The sequence below is a fragment of the Microcebus murinus genome, chromosome 2, assembly GCF_040939455.1.
Source record: "Microcebus murinus isolate Inina chromosome 2, M.murinus_Inina_mat1.0, whole genome shotgun sequence".
Taxonomy (NCBI): Eukaryota; Metazoa; Chordata; class Mammalia; order Primates; family Cheirogaleidae; genus Microcebus; species Microcebus murinus.
In genome coordinates this window covers 105,203,539-105,222,911 of record NC_134105.1, presented here as the reverse complement: position 1 = coordinate 105,222,911, position 19,373 = coordinate 105,203,539, and the positions used below count along the sequence as shown (strand labels likewise).

The window sequence follows — 19,373 nt, the reverse complement described above, 5'->3', positions numbered from 1 at the left end:
CAAAGTGACTTTTGGTACAAGTTTCTACTTTGCATAGAGGTCATGAATTTTCTGCCCCCCCCCACCCGCCTTTTTTTTTTTTTACATTGTGTATGTTCCTGTCTTCCTCATCCTTTTGTGTTGCTCTCTGCCCATTTGGATGGCTGTCCTCTGGCTTCCTGGGGACTCTGCTGATGCTTTTTCTGGCAGAGGGCCCACATCGTGGGTTTAGACTGGAGTGACTTCTTCAGGGCCCAGGGCCTCCTGCCAGCCTCACCTCTCTGCTCCCAAGTTTCATCCTCGACTTTTCTGCCCTGATTGACTGATTACAGCTCAGAGCCTGGAGTCAGACAGACCTGTTTCCATCCGGCTCCACCACTTGGCCAGGACCTTATGCAAGTCTCTTAATCTTTATGAGCCTCAATTTCCTCAGCTTACAAAACAGATAATACCCACCTTGAAGGGGTATTGTGAAGAGTCAATGAAGCAACATATTAAAAAGAAAGAGTCAAGCCCAATACTGGGTGCATGATAGGGGCCCAATTCATATTAACTGAAATCTTCAGAAGGTGAAATGTGCTTTGCACATTTCCTGGCTCCAAGCCTTAGCTTAAGGCTTACTGTCCATTGTTACCATCCTTATCTATATTGCTTGCATTAAATAATGACCTAAAACCTACATGTGTTGTAATGAATACTTATATTGGCCAAGGGGATTAAACATATTATTAGTAATCAGAATGATGGCAGTGATGACAATAATAATTGCTTGCTGCTATGACCCTTCAAGAAACACAAAGTGCTTAAGAGAAGCCACTCTGATCGTTCGGGATTGGGTAATGATCCTTTTTGATTTATGGTTCTCAATACTTGTCTTCCTCTAAGGCCCGTGTACTGATCCTGCTGTGGGGGCTCCAGAGGTCGTGCAGAGCCAGTGGTCAGCCCTTCCCGAGCTTTGTGTGTTTAGCCCACGGCACAAGAGGGAAGGAGCCAGGGGCCTGGAGGACAGGAACGGGGTGGATGTGGGGACAGAGTGGGGCCACCTCCCCAGCCTTGGGAGCATCGCCACCAGAGTGTGAATTAAAGGGAAGCACAAGGAGTTAAGGTTAACCGCCAAGGACAGTTCCTTGACTTGAAGGTAGAACTGACGTCTGCTCCTCTCTAGGTTTCCCCACAGTCAGCTCAGGGGCTCAGAAAGAACAGGAAGGACTTGTCAGCAGCAAGGATTTCCCCACCCAGAGCTGGCAAGCTCTCAGAGCCTTGAGGATCCATGAGGGACTCGCACAGACGTGGGAGAGGCTGGGAAGGAGGCTCCTGGCATCCAGGAAACTGGGAGACTTGTCCTCACCCAGGAGGTCACTTTGGTTTTGTATTTGGAGTTTTTTCTTTTGGCAGGTAGGGGAAAGGGTGTTGGGAGCCTGCCTAGGTGGCTGAATATTACCAATCTTGACTCAAGATCTTGCCTTCCACTCTTTCACTAGAGAGCCGTATGACCTTAGGGAAGTCAGGCAAGCCTCCTGCTACTGGGTGAGGTTTCAGCGCATGTCAATTTCAATCCCTTAGCGCAGTGTGGGGCCACTGAGTGTCTGGCGAGTGGCAGGTTTTATCATTCTCTACTTGCCAGATCCTAAATCCTACCCTGAGGTCTCAGATCCTCCAGACCAGGAAACACCATCAGACCCAGCAGGTGCAGGGCAAACCATAGGAATCCTCTCAGCTGCCTCCAGGCAACAGTCTTCCATTATCCTGCCCATTTTCCTAAAGTGAGGCAGGAGATATCCTGCTCGGATTGAGGTTAGACCAAGGAGGAACTTCCCAATGGGCAGGGCAGGAAAGGAGGTTGGGAGAGAAATTAGGGGCATCTGCTTTAGGGGAGGAAAGGAAAGAAGAGGGTTCCAGATGCCCAGCTGCCAGTTTAGAGACAGAGGGACGAGTGGGGTAAGCTATTCATGCAGACTCCAAGCGCAGATCTACTCACTGCCCAGTTTATCTTAGTTTCCAGAGACACTCTCAGCTCAGGCTGGACCTCCAGCAGCTCCTGCCCCATCTGCCTGTCAGTCAGTTGACCTCCCTGGCACTGAGCATTCCCTGGGAAAGAGACAGCTAGAAACAGTATGACCTCTTGGTGCTGGAGTGGGGAGTCTTACAACCTGAGGTGTCTGGAATCCTTTGACTTTCTAACACCCACAGCCTCTTTTTCTTGTTAGGAGGACAGAAGCTTGGCTCCTCCAAGTCCTACTGAATCAGCACCTGAGTTGTTTTGTTTTGTTTTTCTATTTTTTTCTTATAGTATATGGACAAGTTAGGAGTTAATTTTATTTTTTTTAATGTTTTTTTTGAGACAGAGTCTGGCTCTGTTGCCCGGGCTAGGGTGCCGTGGTGTCAGCCTAGCTCACAGCAACCTCAAACTTCTGGGCTCAAGCAATCCTCCTGCCTCAGCCTCCTGAGTAGCTGAGACTACAGGCATGTGCCACCCGGCTAATTTTTCTATATATTTTTAGTTGTCCAGCTAATTTCTTTCTATTTTTAGTGGAGACAGGGGTCTCGCTCTTGCTAAGGCTGGTCTCGAACTCCTGACCTCCAGTGATCCTCCCACCTAGGCCTCCTAGAGGATTACAGCCGTGAGCCACCACCCCTGACCCTCCCCTTCCTTTTCTTGCACCAGAGAAATCTATCTCACTAGGGTTCATTCCATAATTCCCCAGCCTTCCCCAGCGGAGAACAGGCAAGAGTCCTTCTTTCTTGCCCATGGTCCATTAATTCAACAAATATTTACAGAACACCTGTGAGCACAGGGCCCTGTGCTAGGACGGGATCCAGGAAGCCAGCAGGGAGCAAGACAGCCAGCATCCTGACCTCAGAGCTGACACTCTGAGCGGGAGGGCATATGTTAAGCAAAGAGTGACACCATTGATAAGTCCATTACCATTCATTTATTCTATCAGCTATCATTCATTAAACACCTACTATGTACCAGGCACTTGGGACTCATTGGTGAAAATAAAGCACACATATATCCCTGCTCCTCTCAAATGTAAAATTGGTCAGAGTACTATAAAGGTTTAGGTATGTAAATATGCCACCTGTTTCCCACTCAAGGTTTAGAAAGAGCCCATGGGGAGGGGGAATAGAAAGAACCCATGATGAATTACATTTTCTTCTGTCTTCTCTAGGAAAAAACTCCAATCCTCTTAAGCCCTAAGAAGAGATCCCATTCTCTGTCTAAACCCCTCTGCAGGGGCAGGATATAGGACCCTTTGCACTTCTCTCGCTCCATCTAAGTGGCTCAGTCCCAAGCCCTGAGTCTGAGACAGCCTGGGCAGTGAGGAGGCCCCCATAGGAGGCTGGGCCCTGCCTTGGGTATGGGAGAGCTTCCTGCCTCAGACTCCCCTTTCTCTGCTTGCCTGGCAACCTCTCGTCCCTTCCCTCCTCTCTCTTTCCTTCCTGCCCCCATTCCTACCTTCTTCCTTACTCTTTCATTGCCTTCTCCCTGCCTCCTCCTTTCTCTTCCTCTTAAGTGGTGACCATTTCCCTCAAGGCCCTGACACAGCCCTGTCTCACCTGGAGTGGACCATGCACTGCAGCTGCCTGGCTGAGGGCGTCCCGGCCACCCCCGGCAACTACTGGATCTCAGGTGAGCCTCTTTGCCAGGTCTCCCCCCACGCTCCCGTGCAGTGGCCTTGGCAGGGCCTCCAGAGCAGCGGGGTGGCCTTCACACACCCCTCCCCACCCCAGGCTTGGCCTTCCCTGACTGGGCCTACAAGGCGGAGTCGTCCCCGGGCTCGCGGCAGATCCAGCTGTGGCACTTCATCCTGGAGCTGCTGCAGAAGGAAGAGTTCCGCCATGTCATCGCCTGGCAGCAGGGAGAGTACGGGGAGTTTGTCATCAAGGATCCAGATGAGGTGGCCCGCCTCTGGGGCCGCAGGAAATGCAAACCACAGATGAATTATGACAAGCTGAGCCGGGCCCTCAGGTGAGAGGAGATGGCCAACATGACCAGAGAGGGCAGAGTTCAAAGAAGAGGGCTGTGGTTTATGGCACCCCTGTCCCACCAAAGCTTGGGAAATGTCCTTGCACGCAGCAAGATGCCAGTGGCTCTCCAGGAGCTGCTCAGAGTCAGCCTTGCTGCGGGGGGACAGGGTGGGGAAGGGTGGGACTGGGTCTCTGAATCTGTTCGCTGCTCGTGGGGTCAACGCTCTGTTCTCAACCCCGGATTCTCCAGATACTACTACAATAAGAGGATCCTGCACAAGACCAAAGGCAAAAGGTTCACTTACAAGTTCAACTTCAGCAAGCTCATCGTAGTCAACTATCCTCTATGGGAAGTGCGGGTGCCGCCGTCCCCCCATCTGCTGCTGGGGGCCCCTGCCCTGTGTCGGCCAGCCCTGGTGCCCATGGGCATGCAGACTGAGGTAGGTATGAAGGTGGCCCCTGTCCCCAAGGCTCCACCAGGCCCTGCCCCCTTTGCCGAGGAGGCTGCCCCGCATCCTCCTGTCTGCCTCGGTGGCCCATCAGCCTGCAGTGTTCTCCTCCTTCCTTATCCTAGTCCCTGAGTGCCCAGGGGCAGGGGTATTAAACAATCCGCATGGAACAGCAGCCACCTATGAGACAGGGTGACTCCTGTGCTGGCATCACTCCGTGGATGGTGGATCAGAAGGAAAGCGGGAGGGGTCTCAGGGGAGCGTCCAGGGCTTGTGAGACTGAAGGCAGCTCATAAAGTGGTTATTCGACAATCAATGTGAGAGTATGTCATTGCTTTAGCCACTGGGTGGTGGAACCAGTGTGTGCTGGAGGAATATGTGCCAGGGAGAGCCCGTCCCACTGCCACCCACACTTCTGACTCCTCAGCTCCTGCACAGCATGCTGTTCACCCACTGGGCCCTGGTGGAGCAGCTGGCTGGACAGTGGGCCACCCGAGGACCACCAGAGGCACCTGGGGACAAGAAGGGGAGCAGCAGCATCCACCGTGAGTGTGCAGGGCTGGGGAGGGCCCCAGATCCCTCCCTTACATGGCCGGGGGGCATGAGACAAGGCAGATTATACAAGTCACTCACTCATTCAACCAGCACTCATTGAGCACCAGCTGTTTACCAGGTGTGAGGGTTCAGAGATGGAGGATGGCCCTTCCAGATGTGCAGAGCCAGGTGGGGAGCAGAGGTGGGATTACTGCCAGTGACCATGCTGAGATTCAGGAGAACACAGGTGCTCTGGGGCCCAGAGGAGGAACTGGGGCTTCCCAGAGGATGTAACCCCTGAGCAGGTGAAGGAGGTAGAGAAAAGATGCCCAAGCAAAGGCAGTAGCATTTATAAAGCAAAACACCACGAGCAAGCGTAGGAAATCTGTAGACGTGCCGGTAGCTTGCTAGGGTCAGAGAGTAAGTTACGTGATGGGCCTGGGAACAAGCAGGAAGGGTGAGAAATGGGGTTGGCGAGACACACAGGTGTCTGGGCACAGAAGGCCTTGCAAGCCATGTTAAGGGGGTTGGATGTTATCCCGTGGGCAGGGGGGACCAGGAGGGAGAGGCGAGTTCAGATTTTCACTTTATAAAGATTACCCAGGTTGTGTGTAGAGTCTGGGTTGGACAAGGCATAAGACCAGGGTTGGGAGGCTTTTGAAGATAATCTAGGCAGGAAATGACCGGGCCAGCACCAAGACAAGGCCATGGGGTGAAGGAGGAGGCTCATCTGGAGAGAGACTGGGAAGATAAAGTTCACTCACTCCTTCACTTTTTCCTGCATCAGATGTTTAATGACCTCCTTTTTAATGTGCCGGGCACAGTCCTAGGTGCAAAAGATGCCGATGTGAGCAAGACCTCCGTTATAGGGCTCGGAGGCCAGAGGGGTGCAGGCATTCAGTTAATGACAGATGAGTGATCGTGGCTGTGCTGACTGCTGCAGAGATGTCCAGAGAGCCCAGGCCCTCAGGGAAGACTTTCTGGACAAAACGGCATTTGACCTGAGACCCGAGACCCGAAGTGTATAAGGCATCATCGTAGCTCAGAGGGAGTTGGGGACAGCACGGCAAGCAGACCGGACAGTGTGTGCAAAGGCCCTGGGACGGGAAAGAGGGACTGGGAGGAGGCCACGGTGGTGGCACATGGCAAGTGAGTGGAGGAGAGGGTGGAAGTGCGGGCAGGCATCAGCCTCACGGTGGGAGGCAACATCAGATTCTCTGTGAAGAAGATCACAGGGACCCAAGAACCACTCTCCACTACAGGCGATTTCATGGCAGCTGGGGGCGCAGACTCTGCACCCCGGCGGCTTGTGCGGCCTAGGCCGTGGGTGTGGGGCAACCCAGGCCTGCTGGGACTCGCTGGGCCACCGCCTGGAGCTAGACGGTACCTGAACAGCAGTCCCTGTTCCTCCACCCCCAGCCACTCCCTCCCAGCCCTGGGAACGCCTTGGGCACAAGGGAGCCTCTCTCTTTGGGAAACTATGGGGGGGGAGTGTCCCTCCCAAGGCTCAGCATGGAGTGGCTACTTTGCAGCTCCCTGCCCTGTGCCAGCACACACGCACACCTGCCTGTGACTGGGCCCTGAGGGACGCCCAGCAGGTTCAGGTCACCAGAAGGTTACTAGCAGCCGCATGCCCCACTCCCGGATTGGGACTCCCGAGGACTGTGCCAGCCCCGCCCCCTCCACCCTCACTCGGAGCATTTGGTGCCAGGAAAGGAAGCTGCTTCCAGGAGACAGAAAGCGGGAGCCAGGGAGCTGCAGGGCCAGTGTCGGGAAGGGTGAGAGAGAGAGAGGGGAGGGCTCGTAGAAGTATCTCCCACACATGCCTGCTCCTCCGTGAAGGGAGACAGCCTTGACCTTGGACGCCATGGACACAAACATCCTGTAAAACAGCAGTCTCCATCCTCATCTAAGGACCCAAGGAAAAGGACAGTGGCCCGGAGAGAAAGGACACTCTGGCAGGGGTCGCCACGCCTCTCCTCGCAGAAGATCATTGTTACTGTCCTCTCTTCCTCCATCCGACTGCAGGAATGTCTGTTCCTGTCAAACACACTGGGTGTATTCAGTAACAGCTACTTTGTCCAGTTTTTATTCACTATAGTCCCCCAGTGTGACCACGCTGGATTGATACTTGCTCTTTCAGTTAAGTGGCGTGTCCTTGCTAGGAAAAATGTGCAATTGCAGTAAGGCTTTTGAACTACTGAAAATGGTGTGAAGTGATATATAATCATCTCCAAGGACCTCAGGCTGGGAGGCCCTACTGTAGGGTCTGGGGGGTCTCTCCAGACTCCCCTCCTCCCCGTCACCCCCCCAGCTCCCAGAGCCTGGAGTCTGGCAGGCACGGGAGCAGGGACAGCTTCTTGGAGGAGGAGAGTCATGGGCAGAGTGGGACAGAGAAGGAGAAGGCAGGGACTCGCCCCACCCGCCCCGGCCTCACAGTCGAGAGCTCTGATGGCCCCTCCTTACCCATTGTGCCACTGATCAGAGCTAGGACAGGGGATTTTATGGATGAAGAAACAGAGGCCTGCAAATTTCAATGACAAGCCCAAAGCCACACAACCAGTTCTTTGCCCAGCAAGAACAGAGGCCTTTGCTACAGGGGCCAAGAGTGAAGAACGGATTCATTGAGTAATGGCAAAGAATATCCTTCTTTCATTCATTCACCACGTTTTTACTGAGCACTTACTATGTGCCAGGCTGGGCTGGATTCAGGGGAGAATAAAACAGAAGCGGTTCGTGCCCCCACAGAGTCTGGGATCCAGATGTGAAATAAATAAGCACACAAATGACTACGTGAGGCTACCTGAGCTGCGGGCCCTGGAGGACAGGTTGAGGGAGTGAGGAGAGCAGCTGTCACCTGGGCTGGGGAGTCCTGGGAGGCTTCCCCAAAGAAATGACACTTATGAAGAGACCTGAAGGAAAGCACAAAAGGATGGGCAGTGAGCAGGGAGAAGGAGAGAGACTTTCACTCCGGAGGTGAAAACGAACAGGGAACCAGGGAACGGGGCAGCGCGGGGCATCCAAGAGCGCTGGGCGTGCGCCAGTGACCCTTCCTCTCTTTCTCCTTCTCTAGGACTTGGCTTTGCCCCAGGCCCCTGCCGGCTGGGCCCTTGCTGCCATTTGGGGAGCGTCCAAGGCGAGCTGCCCGGTTTCACCTCCTTCGCCCCTCCCCTCCCGCCCCCTCTCCCCTGCGACTGGACCCGCCTCTCAGGGCCCTTCTTGCCTCCTCTGGCCTCACAGCAGCAGCTCCCAGGGGCCTCCAAACCAGACACTTTGCTCCCAGGACCCGGGTGTCCCCCTGGACCCCAGCATTCTCCAGGGCTTCCGCTGCTGGCCGGGCTGGGCCAGGGTGCAGGTGAGGGACTCCAGTGCTTGTCCCTCAGCCCGGAGGGGCTGGAAGTAAAGCCTGATCCCGTGATGGGGGCTCAGGGGGCACCCAGGAAGGGCTTCTCCTCGCAGAACCGTGGCCTCAGAGCTGGGGAGGAGAGCCCTGCGTCCCCCGATCTGGAGAACCTCAGAGCAGTGTGGCCCCTGGATCCTCCTTAATTGGAGAGGAAGATGTGAAGTTGGGGGGGGGGGTCCTCCAAAGTCAGCCCTCCTCTTGCCCACCTTCCCTGGCTGGCCCCCAGCTGAAACTGAAGAGGATTTGAAGTGTCGGAGTTGCACCCCAGGTGGGCGCCTTGCAGGGAAGGCACAAAGGTGGGGAGGAGGAAAACTGAGGCAGGGTGACCCTCCTCGTCCACCAAATTGCTGATCAGACTAAGGAGACCGTCTTAATCTCAACTTTTCCCGAGGGCGATGAGAACAAGGTTTCCATCATCCGAAGCCCCCCATACCTGCCCACATGAGGGGGGAGATTAAGGGTCTAGGCTGGGGAGGGGGCGGGGCTGTTTTGTCCCTCAGTGCTTCGGTACTAGTCCATGGCCTGTTAGGGACCAGTCTGCAGAGCTCCGCCACCACCACCACCCCCCCTCCCCCGCATCTATGGAAAATTTGTCTTCTATGAAACTTAGGAAGTTGGGGGGCTGCACAGCAGGAGATGGGCAGCAGGCCAGGGAGCAAAGCTTGAAGCTTCACCTTCATCTGTATTTATTGCCGCTTTTCATCCCCATTGTCTAACCTTTTCCCCTGCCCCTACCACCCTGCTGTGGAAAATTTGTCCTCCATGAAACCAGTCCCTGGTGCCAAAAAGGTTGGGGATCCCTGCCTCAGGCAACTCCTTCTCTGGGGCTTATCTCCCTAACCCAGGCCAAGGTCTCCAGTCCCCTTCCCAGGGCTCTGTGCAGGTCCCTCCCATCCCTCTGATTTCTAAGGCCCTGGCAACTCCTGTCCCCTGCAGGCACTTCCTTCTGTCTCCATTTCCCCAAGACCCAGGCAGGTGGGGTAGGGAGACCTTGGCCTCCTCAGCTCTGTAATACTCCACTGCGACCACCACCACAAATAAAATGCCCTTGCAAATGGCCCTCTGGTCCCCAGCCTCCTGCTGGCTCCCCCTGTGCTCTGATTGGTGGGACAGGAATGGCAGGGGTGGGGGGACTTAGGGGAAGGCCTGAGCCCTGGAGTGGAGCTGGACCTCAGACCCCCCAGTTTCCTCCCTCCCGCCACCATCTCCTCTCCAGAGAAAGAAGCCGAAGGAATCAGGGGCATGGAGGGGCTCCCTGGACTACATGGGAAGGCAGCCTCAAGGCAGAATATTCAGAACGGAGCAGGGTCCTTATAGAATGACCCTCAGATCCCAATGGAGGACCTCGGAGAGAAGGGAAGACAGAGGGTGTTGGCAGGGCTCCCTCTTCCTCCGCTCCCCAGGCCGTGCGAATGCCAGGCAGAGCAGACTTGAGGCGTCAGGTGGCTGGGCAGTTGGGGGCATGGAAGAGAGAGGGTCTTTGCTCAACCAGGACAGGACAGCAGAGAGGGACACTCCAGGATCCACACTGCTCTCCTAGCTCTAGGCCACCAATTCCACACTCACAATGTGTCTGCCCTCCCTCTCTGTGACATGGAGTATGAAATAAGGAGGCACAGAGGGCCCCCTTTGCCTGCTGTTTGTTCCTGTCCCTCGATCCAAGGAGTAGGTGTGTGTCCGCCTCCCGGGGGCTCCCTGGGCTTTTGCTTTCTGCAGCCTCTCGGTCCTTCCCCGTGGTGGACGCAGTGCCGCGCCATGGCAATGGGAAACGAGAGACAGGGTGGGCGGGAGGGGGCCCTCATCCCACAGAAAGGGTGAGATGGGCAAGGAACCAGGGCCCTGGGAATCCCGGCTGGATCTCGGCCAGGAGAAAGGGTCTGTGGGAGTTCTTCATCTGAGTCCGCCTCCCTCAATACAGGTGCCCCAAAAAGGGACCACAGAGCCTCTCTCCCAGGAGTTCCCAGGGCTACAATGAAAACTGCTTCTCACTTGTCCCCAAAGCAACAGGCCCATCCCCAGCCCTGAAGCAAGGACGAACCCCCAGGGGCTTTCCCATCACCCTGCCCAGCCTTGGGAGACAAAGAGCTAGTGTCGTCCGTGTTGTCACGGGGCTTAGGGCCTGTTCAGAGAGACCAGTCCCAGGGACGGGGTTTTTCTCCATAATGGGGACCCTCATGTGCCCTCTGTGTGACCCCACCTCTCTTCAGTGGTTTGTGGTGGCTGTGACTCCACATTTCAGGCAATGGAAAATGCTTTGAGGTCACTATTCTAAAATTTTTCTTGGGGGTAGGTGAACCGTGACTAAAAGCTCAGCCCCAGAGGACTTAAACTTCCAGGTGGTACGTTCTGCATTTTAGGCAATGATTCGCGTAGAGCTGACTTTCTCCACCTGGGCACCATTGACGTTTTTGGCTGCAGAGTTCTTTGGTGTGGGGAGCTGTCCTGTGCATTCCGGGACGTTTAGCTGCAACTGGGGCCTCTACCCAGTAGATAAGAGTAGCACCCTCCCCTACCTAATTGGGACAACCTAAAATGTCTCCAGACATTGTTAAATGTCCCCTGGGGAGAGGGGGGGATCGTCCCCAGTGGAGAACAACTTAGATGTGGCTGAGATGAGAACCAGGCTCCAATGGGGAGAGCTGTTGGCCTTCACATTGCAAGGGTGCCCTCTGGTGGCCAGAGCCTGGCCCAGCAGTCAGAAAAATTCAGCGCTCTGCACTAGGCTGGGTGTGCAGAGCCCATCCAGGGCTCTTTTGAAATGAAGTGATGATGGGCACCTGGAGTCCACTGAGAAGAGGATGGGAGTCCCAGGATGAAAACATTGTATGAGAACCCTCAAATTTTAAGCCCCCTTAGCAAATCATAGACTAGACACCAGGAGATCAGCAGGTCTAATGTAACAACAGAATCTGTGGGTTGTCAGTTTCCGGTACAAACACATGCAGCCACCAACCCCAGACATCACACACACAGCCTCTGGCCCTCTGTGACAGTCAGCCTCAACTGGGAGCAGTATGGTCTGGATGCCCAGCATCTTTGGGAGCAGCGGAAACCAGGACAAGGACAGCCACGCCAGCTCTCAGCCACCCTGCTCCTGGGCACTCAGCTCTGTCACACCTGGGACACCAAAAGACAGATTTGTGGGCCTCAAGGATTTTAGGGAGTCAGACTCCCAGGCTTCACAAATCTTATACTGTTAGGAGCCAGAAGGTACCTTTGAGATCCTCGAGTTCAACACCCCTGTCTTTACAGGCCCAGAGAGAGGAGGGGACTTGTTCAAAATCATATGTATAGAAGAACCGAATTTAGAATATACATGTCTTAATTATCAGTTAATTGCTCTTTCCATCCCACCATAATCACTTGACTAGAGAGTCTAAAATTCCTCAGAAATAAGAATATATTAATATCATATGTTGAGAGAAAAATGTAAATTATTCTTGTGTGGTTTTTAACGTGACCATAGTAGTGAGCATTTTCCTTTTTGTGTGCATTTTGGCACTTGATTACATAGCGTCTGGTTTTGTCCTTTAATTGTCTCATGTGCATTAATGTCATGTCCCCATAAAGCTGGTATTCTTGGAGTAATACAGCACACACACACATACACTGCAACATTTGTTTAGCACGTGGAAGAGGCCTTGGAGATTTAAAAAACAAAACCAATGTATTTACTGCCCTAAATTGTTGGTGGCAGTGAGGATAATCCCCACCCTCTCTCTTTTATTCCTTAATGAAAATCTCGACGCAGGGGGAGAAAAAAATTCAAGCACCATACATGTTCTATATGTATAAGGCTTCATCACTCAACCCTGATCATGCCCACATAAACGCGGATAATACCATACATGCTATTCCACAGCACAATTAATATTTCATGGGCATCTTCCCACTTATATATACATATAAATATACAGTCATGCTCTGCTCAACGACAGGGAAACACTCTGAGAAATGCATCATTAGGCAATTTTATGGTTGTGCGAACATGACAGAGTGTACTTACACAAGCCTAGATGGTGTATGTAGCCTACTAAGCACCCAGTCTAAACCGTACAGCCTACTGCTCCCAGGCTACAAACCCGCACAGCCTGTTACTGTACTGAATACTGTAGACGATTGTAACACAGTGGTAAACATTTGTGCATCTAAACACTAAACATAGAAAAGGTACAGTAAAAATATACTACAAAAGATTAAAAATGGGACACCCATGTAGGGTGCTTACCATGAATAAAGTTTGCAGGACTAGAGCTGCTCTGGGTGGATGAGTGGGTGAGTGGAGAGTGAATGTGAAGGCCTGGGACATAACTGTTCGCTACTGCAGACTTTATAAACACTGCACACTCAGGCTACACTAAATTAATTTAAAAACTTTTCCTTTCTTCAACAATAAACCAACCTGAGCTTGTAACTTTTTTACTTCATAAACTTTTTAATTTTTTTAACTTTCAGACTCTTTGGTAATAACACAGCCTTAAACATACATTGTACAGCTATACAAAAATATGTTCTTTCTTTATATCCTTATTCTATAAGCTTTTTTCTATTAAAAATCGTTTTTTTACTTTTTAAAACTTTTTTGTTAAAAACTAAGACACAAACACACATTAGCCTAGACCTACACAGGGTCAGGTTCATCACTATCACTGTCTTCCACCTCCACATCTCATCCCACTGGTGGGAGGTCTTCAGGGGCAATAACATGTTTGCCACTGTAGTCTACCACGATAGCAATGATTTCTTCCAAAATACTGCCTGAGGATCTGCCTGAACTGTTTTGCAGTTAACTTTTTTTTTTTTTGTAAGTATAAGGAGTCACTCTATAATAATGATTAAAAGTATAGTATAGGCCGGGCGTGGTGGCTCATGCCTGTAATCCTAGCACTCTGGGAGGCCAAGGCGGGCGAATTGCTCGAGGTCAGGAGTTCGAAACCAGCCTGAGCAAGAGCAAGACACTGTCTCTACTAAAAATAGAAAGAAATTAATTGGCCAACTAAATATATATAGAAAAAATTAGCCGGGCATGGTGGTGCATGCCTGTAGTCCCAGCTACTTGGGAGGCTGAGGCAGAAGAATCGCTTGAGCCCAGGAGTTTGAGGTTGCTGTGAGCTAGGCTGACACCACAGCACTCTAGCCTGGGCAACAGAGTGAGACTCTGTCTCAAAATAAAAAAACAAAAAAGGATAGTATAGTACAAGATAGTTTGGTATGGTAAATACATAAACCAGTGACAGGCGTTTATTATCATTATCAAGTATTATGTACCGTGCATAATTGTGTGTGCTATAGTTTTACAGGCCTGGCAGTGCAGTGGGTTTCTTTACACCGGCACCACCACAAATATGCAAAGAGTGTGTTGCACCATGACATTACAACAGGTACAATGCCACCAAGGTGATAGGAATTTTTCAGTTTCATCAGTGTTGACGGTGGGACCACCATCACATATGCAGTCCATTGTTGACCAAAAAGTTGTTCTGTGACACATGACTATATGTGTATTAGTAATTCAGCAAACATTTATTAAATGCCTACTATGTGCCAAACATTGTGCTGCCAGGTGCTAAGGGGTGGAGTACCGGCCTGAAGAGGCTTTCATCTGTGAAGTGTCACACAGGCAGCCCGACAGAAGTCAGTAGGGGCCAGGTGCAGTGGCTCACACCTGTAATCCTAGCACTCTGGGAGGCCTAGGTGGGCAGATTGCTCGAGGTCAGGAGTCCGAAACCAGCCTGAGCAAGAGCGAGACCCCGTCTCTACTATAAATAGAAAGAAATCAATTGGCCAACTAATATATAGAAAAAATTAGCCGGGCATGGTGGCGCATGCCTGTAGTCCCAGCTACTCAGGAGGCTGAGGCAGCAGGATTGCTTGAGCCCAGGAGTTGGAGGTTGCTGTGAGCTAGGCTGACGCCACAGCACTCACTCTAGCCTGGGCAACAAAGTGAGACTCTGTCTCAAAAAAAAAAAAAAAAAGAAGTCAGTAGGTGCACAGAGAGCAGGTGAGCACACAGGAGGGAGGGCGGGGAGAGGAGTGAAGGAGGTGGGCAGTGCAGGGACCTGACTCTCCCAGCAAGGGACTGTGTACAGAGTGCTTGCCATGCAAGGCTTCTTCATAAATGTTCGACATCTAATTTAAATATAAGTTTTTGTTTAAAATACCTGAAAACAAACCTTAACAAATCACCTCTAATCCCCAAACACAGAAAGCCAGGCAATGTGTGCCGATTGCTTATACAATTGTCAAAAGGCATAAACAATTTTTTGATTACTTTTTTCCATCTGATATTACTTCATAAACACTTCGCCATGTATTTACAGCTGATGCTGATCATCTTAACCACAGCAAAGATTGTCTTGCTGATTCAGCATATCTTTAACCGTTACCCTTTTGGTGATCTTTTAGGTTGTTTCTCATTATTTGCTTTATAAATAAAATGGTCTCAAAACCTTTGTCCATAGTTATCATCTTTTTTTTTCTTTCCTTGTATTAATTCCTTGAGATAAATTCTCAGGAGTGAAATTACTAGGTCAGAAATTATGACATTTTAATGACTTTAGATACATATTGCCCAACTGTCCCCCAAAAGGATTATAATATTTTTTAAAAGTCATATTTGCACACCACCAAGAGCCATCCTATCCTAAGTGCTGTGCATACATCAGCTCAACCAATACAAGTGCTTTAGTAAGTAGGCACTACTATCATCCCATTTTACAGATGAGAACATTGAGGGGTACAGAGATAAAATAACCTGTTCATGGTCACATTCCTGGCAAGTGGCAGAGGTAGAGTTCAGGCCCGAGCAGTCTGGCCTCACAGATTCTACTCAAGTGCTGGCCTATGGTGCCACCCACAAAAGACAAGTCCTCCTGGAGCTGAGGCAGCTGTGGCTGTTCCCTGCCTTTGGCTACTTTTATTAATAAGAGTAAACTGTTACATCATCACTGTCTTTTTTGGTACATCTTCAAATAGTGAGGGAAACCAACATTTTTATGTTCCTTTGCTATTTTTTTTATTTTTTTATTTTTTTGAGACACAGTCTCACTTTGTTGCCCAGGCTAGAGTGAGTGCTGTGGCATCAGCCTTGTTCACAGCAACCTCAAACTCCTGGGCTCAAGCGATCCTCCTGCCTCAGCCTCCCGAGTAGCTGGGACTACAGGCATGCGCCACCATGCCTGGCTAATGTTTTCTATATATATTAGTTGGCCAATTAATTTCTTCCTATTTATAGTAGAGACGGGGGTCTCACTCTTGCCCAGGCTTGGTTCGAACTCCTGGCCTCGAGCAATCTGCCCGCCTTGGCCTCCCAGAGTGCTAGGATTACAGGTGTGAGCCACCATGCCCGGCCTCCTTTGCTATTTATAATTTGGAATCTTCTGTTTTAAAATTAGGAACAAAGACTACCTCTCTAATACAATATTGAAAACACATTGTAAGTTCATATTATGGCCAGGTGAGGAGGGAAGGAGGAAATAGGGATAGGTGAAGAAAGAGGAAGCAAAACGGGAAAGAACTCTTTAGAAAGCCTTAAGGGAAAAGGGGAAGAGAACCTTCCAGATGCCAGGCTGGCCATCACTTACTTCAGTTAGTGTTAAAAAGATAAATTACCTTTATAGGACTCCCCTCTGCCACTTGGGCTGAAAGCTGTTATTTCATGTGAAATGTTAATACTATAGCTAATTAATCACTGTTGGTAATTCTTTCATCATTTTGTCCTAAACATTTCAGAGGCTCAGACTGTGCAGGGAAACCACTAGGGGAAAACGGAGAAAGCACGGTCGTAATTTCCTGGAGGGTTCAGCCAGGAGAAAGTCATGGGCGAGATGGGGTCTTTGGGCATCCTAACGCAACGAGCCCCTCACACACAGCTACCATGGCCATTGCCTGGAACTTGGCAATGGAGCCAGGGATATCATGCGGTCCAGCCCGTTCATTTTCCAGCAGCAGGTTCAAAGGCCCCTGAGGAGAATAAGTTGTTCTGGATTACCAGGAACAGCAAAATCTGTATGTCAATCACACTCACTTTTCTTTCCCCCAACTTGCTATGCAATAATGGAGAAAAATTCCACAACTGCAAGACTTTCTGCTACCATAAAACCCTTCCCTTCCACCTCCATCTGAGCCCTCACAAGCCTTTGGTTAGTCTGGGGCCAGCTCTCAGCATTCTTTCTAAATCTTCTCTATTACTCACATCCCACCCCCTTCCTCTCAGTAGTTTAGGGCACTTCCCACCAGAGCACCCTGCCCTGCGCTAACCTTTCCTTCCAGCCCCAGGAACTAGCTGTTCCCTACCCAAACAAGGGAAACCAGGCAAGTGTCAACTCTTCTGCCAACTCCATTTAATTGACTGGGGCCACAACTAGGAAGCACATAGTAGAAGGGTTCTAAGGTTGTGCTGGGGCTTAGGAAAGGGAGTGGGAATGGTGCTGTGTTTTTTCCATGACTTCTGTATTACTAAATCCAGGGACTACATTTTGGTCCTTATCTTATTGAACCTCTCCTCTGTTTACAATGTCGTTGACAACCCTTTGTTCCCTTAGCTGCCAAGATCCATCTCTTCCCAGCTCTCCCTTTCCTAAGACTGTCCTTTTCAAACTCATTTCTGGGCCTCCCTCTGCACCCCCACCTCTAGTGTTGTCCAGAACACAGGTCCACGGCCTAGATTCTAGACATCCTTCCTAGATAGTTTCAGCTTGGGCTCCTCTCCTTACCTTCTCCACCTAAATGCTGACTGTCCCCAGATCTGCACAGCCAACCCTAACCTCTGGCTTAAGTTTCAAGGGCATGGGTCCAATGCCCACTGAGCTTTCCTGCCTGAATGTCCCATAGGCATCTCAAACTTACCATGTCCAAAATGGAATTCTTTGTCTCTACATCTAGTGCTGTCTTCCACCCCTCTTTTCTTTCTGTTTCTTGCGCTAGTGAATGCCACCATAATACATCCAATTACACCCAAGCAGAAACTATAGTGTCAGCCCATGCTGTCTTCTCCCTCACTTCCCACACCCAGTAGGTCACCAAATTCTACCAATTTCACCTCCTAAACATTTATCAAATCTGCCTTCTCCTAGACAACTCTACACTGACCTAGTAGTTTAGGCCCTCATCAGCCTCTTAGGTGGTCTAATCTTGTCCCTTTCCAATCCACACTCCATACTGCCAGGATGCTCTGTTTAAAATGCCAATCTGATCACGTAACTTAAAACTCTTCAGTGCCCCCCCCAAAAAGGAAAAAATAAAGTCTCCGTACCCCCAGTGATGATAATTTATATGTACTACAATGCCTTTAAATAGATATAGACATAAAACTAGATATAAATATATATTTATGGCACATAAAACTATAAAAGCAATGGCAATTTACCAATTAAATAGGAACAAAACTATAAAACCAATACATTTTAAAAGAAAAACATTAATTTATTGTGACAGATGCTGTTTGCTGAAACTAATTGCTGCACAAAATGTGATCATAGAACCGATGGCTCCAGCGCAGGGTCTCTGGAGTTTGGCACTCTGTGTGATGACTCACTTCTCCCACCACTTTTCTCTATTGGAACTTCTGCTAAGCCTTTGTTCATTCAGCCTGCTGGGAGGACATTTGGCCTCCTCCAGGCTCAAACGCATCATTTACATATTAAGTCCTCCTCTGTTCTTTTCTCATTAGCTGAGACAATTAAAGCAGCACTACTTGGTGCCAACTCATCACCAACACAAAGGCGAATGCAGACACTGAAATCATTTGACAACCTAGGTTATAAAGTGCCACCCAGATGATCCGAATCATGATTATCTCACTTGTTTTTTTATATTATCACTCAAAGTAATACACGAAAGTTAACCTTTGCCCAGAAATTCCATGGGCTTCAGGTGAGACCACGTCCAAGCTCCATGTAGCATGGTACCCAGTTCACTGCTGCAGCCAGGCACACACACACTCACAGAGACACTTCTGCAGCCACTTCCCACCACCTGCTCGATACCCTGGCAGTACCAAGTCACTTGTCCTCTGCTTTGGATGCCTGCTCATCCCTCTGACAACAGACCCTGCCTGCCCTCTTCTTAGGCTAACTCCTCCTAATCTTTTAGGATTTTGCTTAGAAGCTCCTATTGACAGCCCCCCCCACCCCCACCCCCCAAGCAGGGGCAATGCCTTTCCTCTGTGCCTAGCACCATCATAGCACTAATTGCACTGTGTGGACATTCTCCTGGAGTGTAAGCTGCCACAGGGCAGGGACCTGGCCCTCTCAGTCTCTGCAGTGCTGCACCTAGGCAGGGCCTGGCATATGGCAGCATGCAAACCATGGCTGCTGAACTAAAATCCAGGCTCCATGTTCTAGTGGAGAGAAACTCTCACTGTGGTTGGGCCATGGAACTTGCTGTAATGATCATTCGTGACCTTAGACATGTCATCTCATCACCTTGAGCCTCAGCTGCCCCATCTATGGAACAGAGATGATACAGATAAACCCATACAAGAAAAATTGATACAGTCTGGTTTTGGTTTTTGTTTGTTTTGCTTTTTGAGACAGAGTCTCACTTTGTTGCCCAGGCTAGAGTGAGTGCCGTGGCATCAGCCTAGCTCACAGCAACCTTAAACTCCTGGGCTCAAGCAATCCTGCTGCCTCAGCCTCCCGAGTAGCTGGGACTACAAGCATGCACCACCATGCCCAGCTAATTTTTTCTATATATATATTAGTTAGCAAACTAATTTCTTTCTATTTTTTTTATAGTAGTGACGGAGTCTCGCTCTAGCTCAGGCTGGTTTCGAACTCCTGACCTTGAGCAATCCGTCGGCCTCGGCCTCCCAGAGTGCTAGGATTACAGGCGTGAGCCACCGCACCTGGCCACAGCCTGGTTTTAAAAGCAAAATATTGAGGCCGAGGCGGGCGGATTGCTTAAGGTCAGGAGTTCGAAACCAGCCTGAGCGAGACCCAGTCTCTACCAAAAATAGAAATAAATTAATTGACCAACTAAAAATATATATACAAAAAATTAGCCGGGCATGGTGGCGCATGGCTGTAGTCCCACCT

General features: G+C 50.4%; 2 protein-coding genes across 2 annotated transcripts in view; one reads left to right on the top strand and one right to left on the bottom strand.

Annotated features, from left to right (window-relative positions):
• The window catches only part of LOC105873096 (SLAM family member 8-like), a 215,728-nt gene that overhangs the window by 120,285 nt on the left and 76,070 nt on the right, over positions 1-19,373 (bottom strand). The gene's annotated exons all lie outside the window — the stretch shown is intronic.
• Positions 1,451-8,480, top strand: ETV3L (ETS variant transcription factor 3 like). The gene is made up of 6 exons (XM_012767960.2): positions 1,451-1,506; positions 3,518-3,613; positions 3,715-3,952; positions 4,202-4,391; positions 4,828-4,945; positions 8,008-8,480. Exons 2-6 carry the CDS (start codon positions 3,553-3,555, stop codon positions 8,478-8,480), a joined length of 1,080 nt encoding a protein of 359 aa, XP_012623414.2. The 5' UTR covers positions 1,451-1,506; positions 3,518-3,552.

Coding starts and splice junctions, on each gene's coding strand:
- ETV3L (XM_012767960.2), top strand. CDS start 3,553: ATGCACTGCAGCTGCCTGGCTGAGGGCGTCCCGGCCACCCCCGGCAAC. Junction 3,614..3,714: donor CGGCAACTACTGGATCTCAG/GTGAGCCTCTTT, acceptor TCCCCACCCCAG/GCTTGGCCTTCCCTGACTGG. Junction 4,392..4,827: donor CCATGGGCATGCAGACTGAG/GTAGGTATGAAG, acceptor CTGACTCCTCAG/CTCCTGCACAGCATGCTGTT.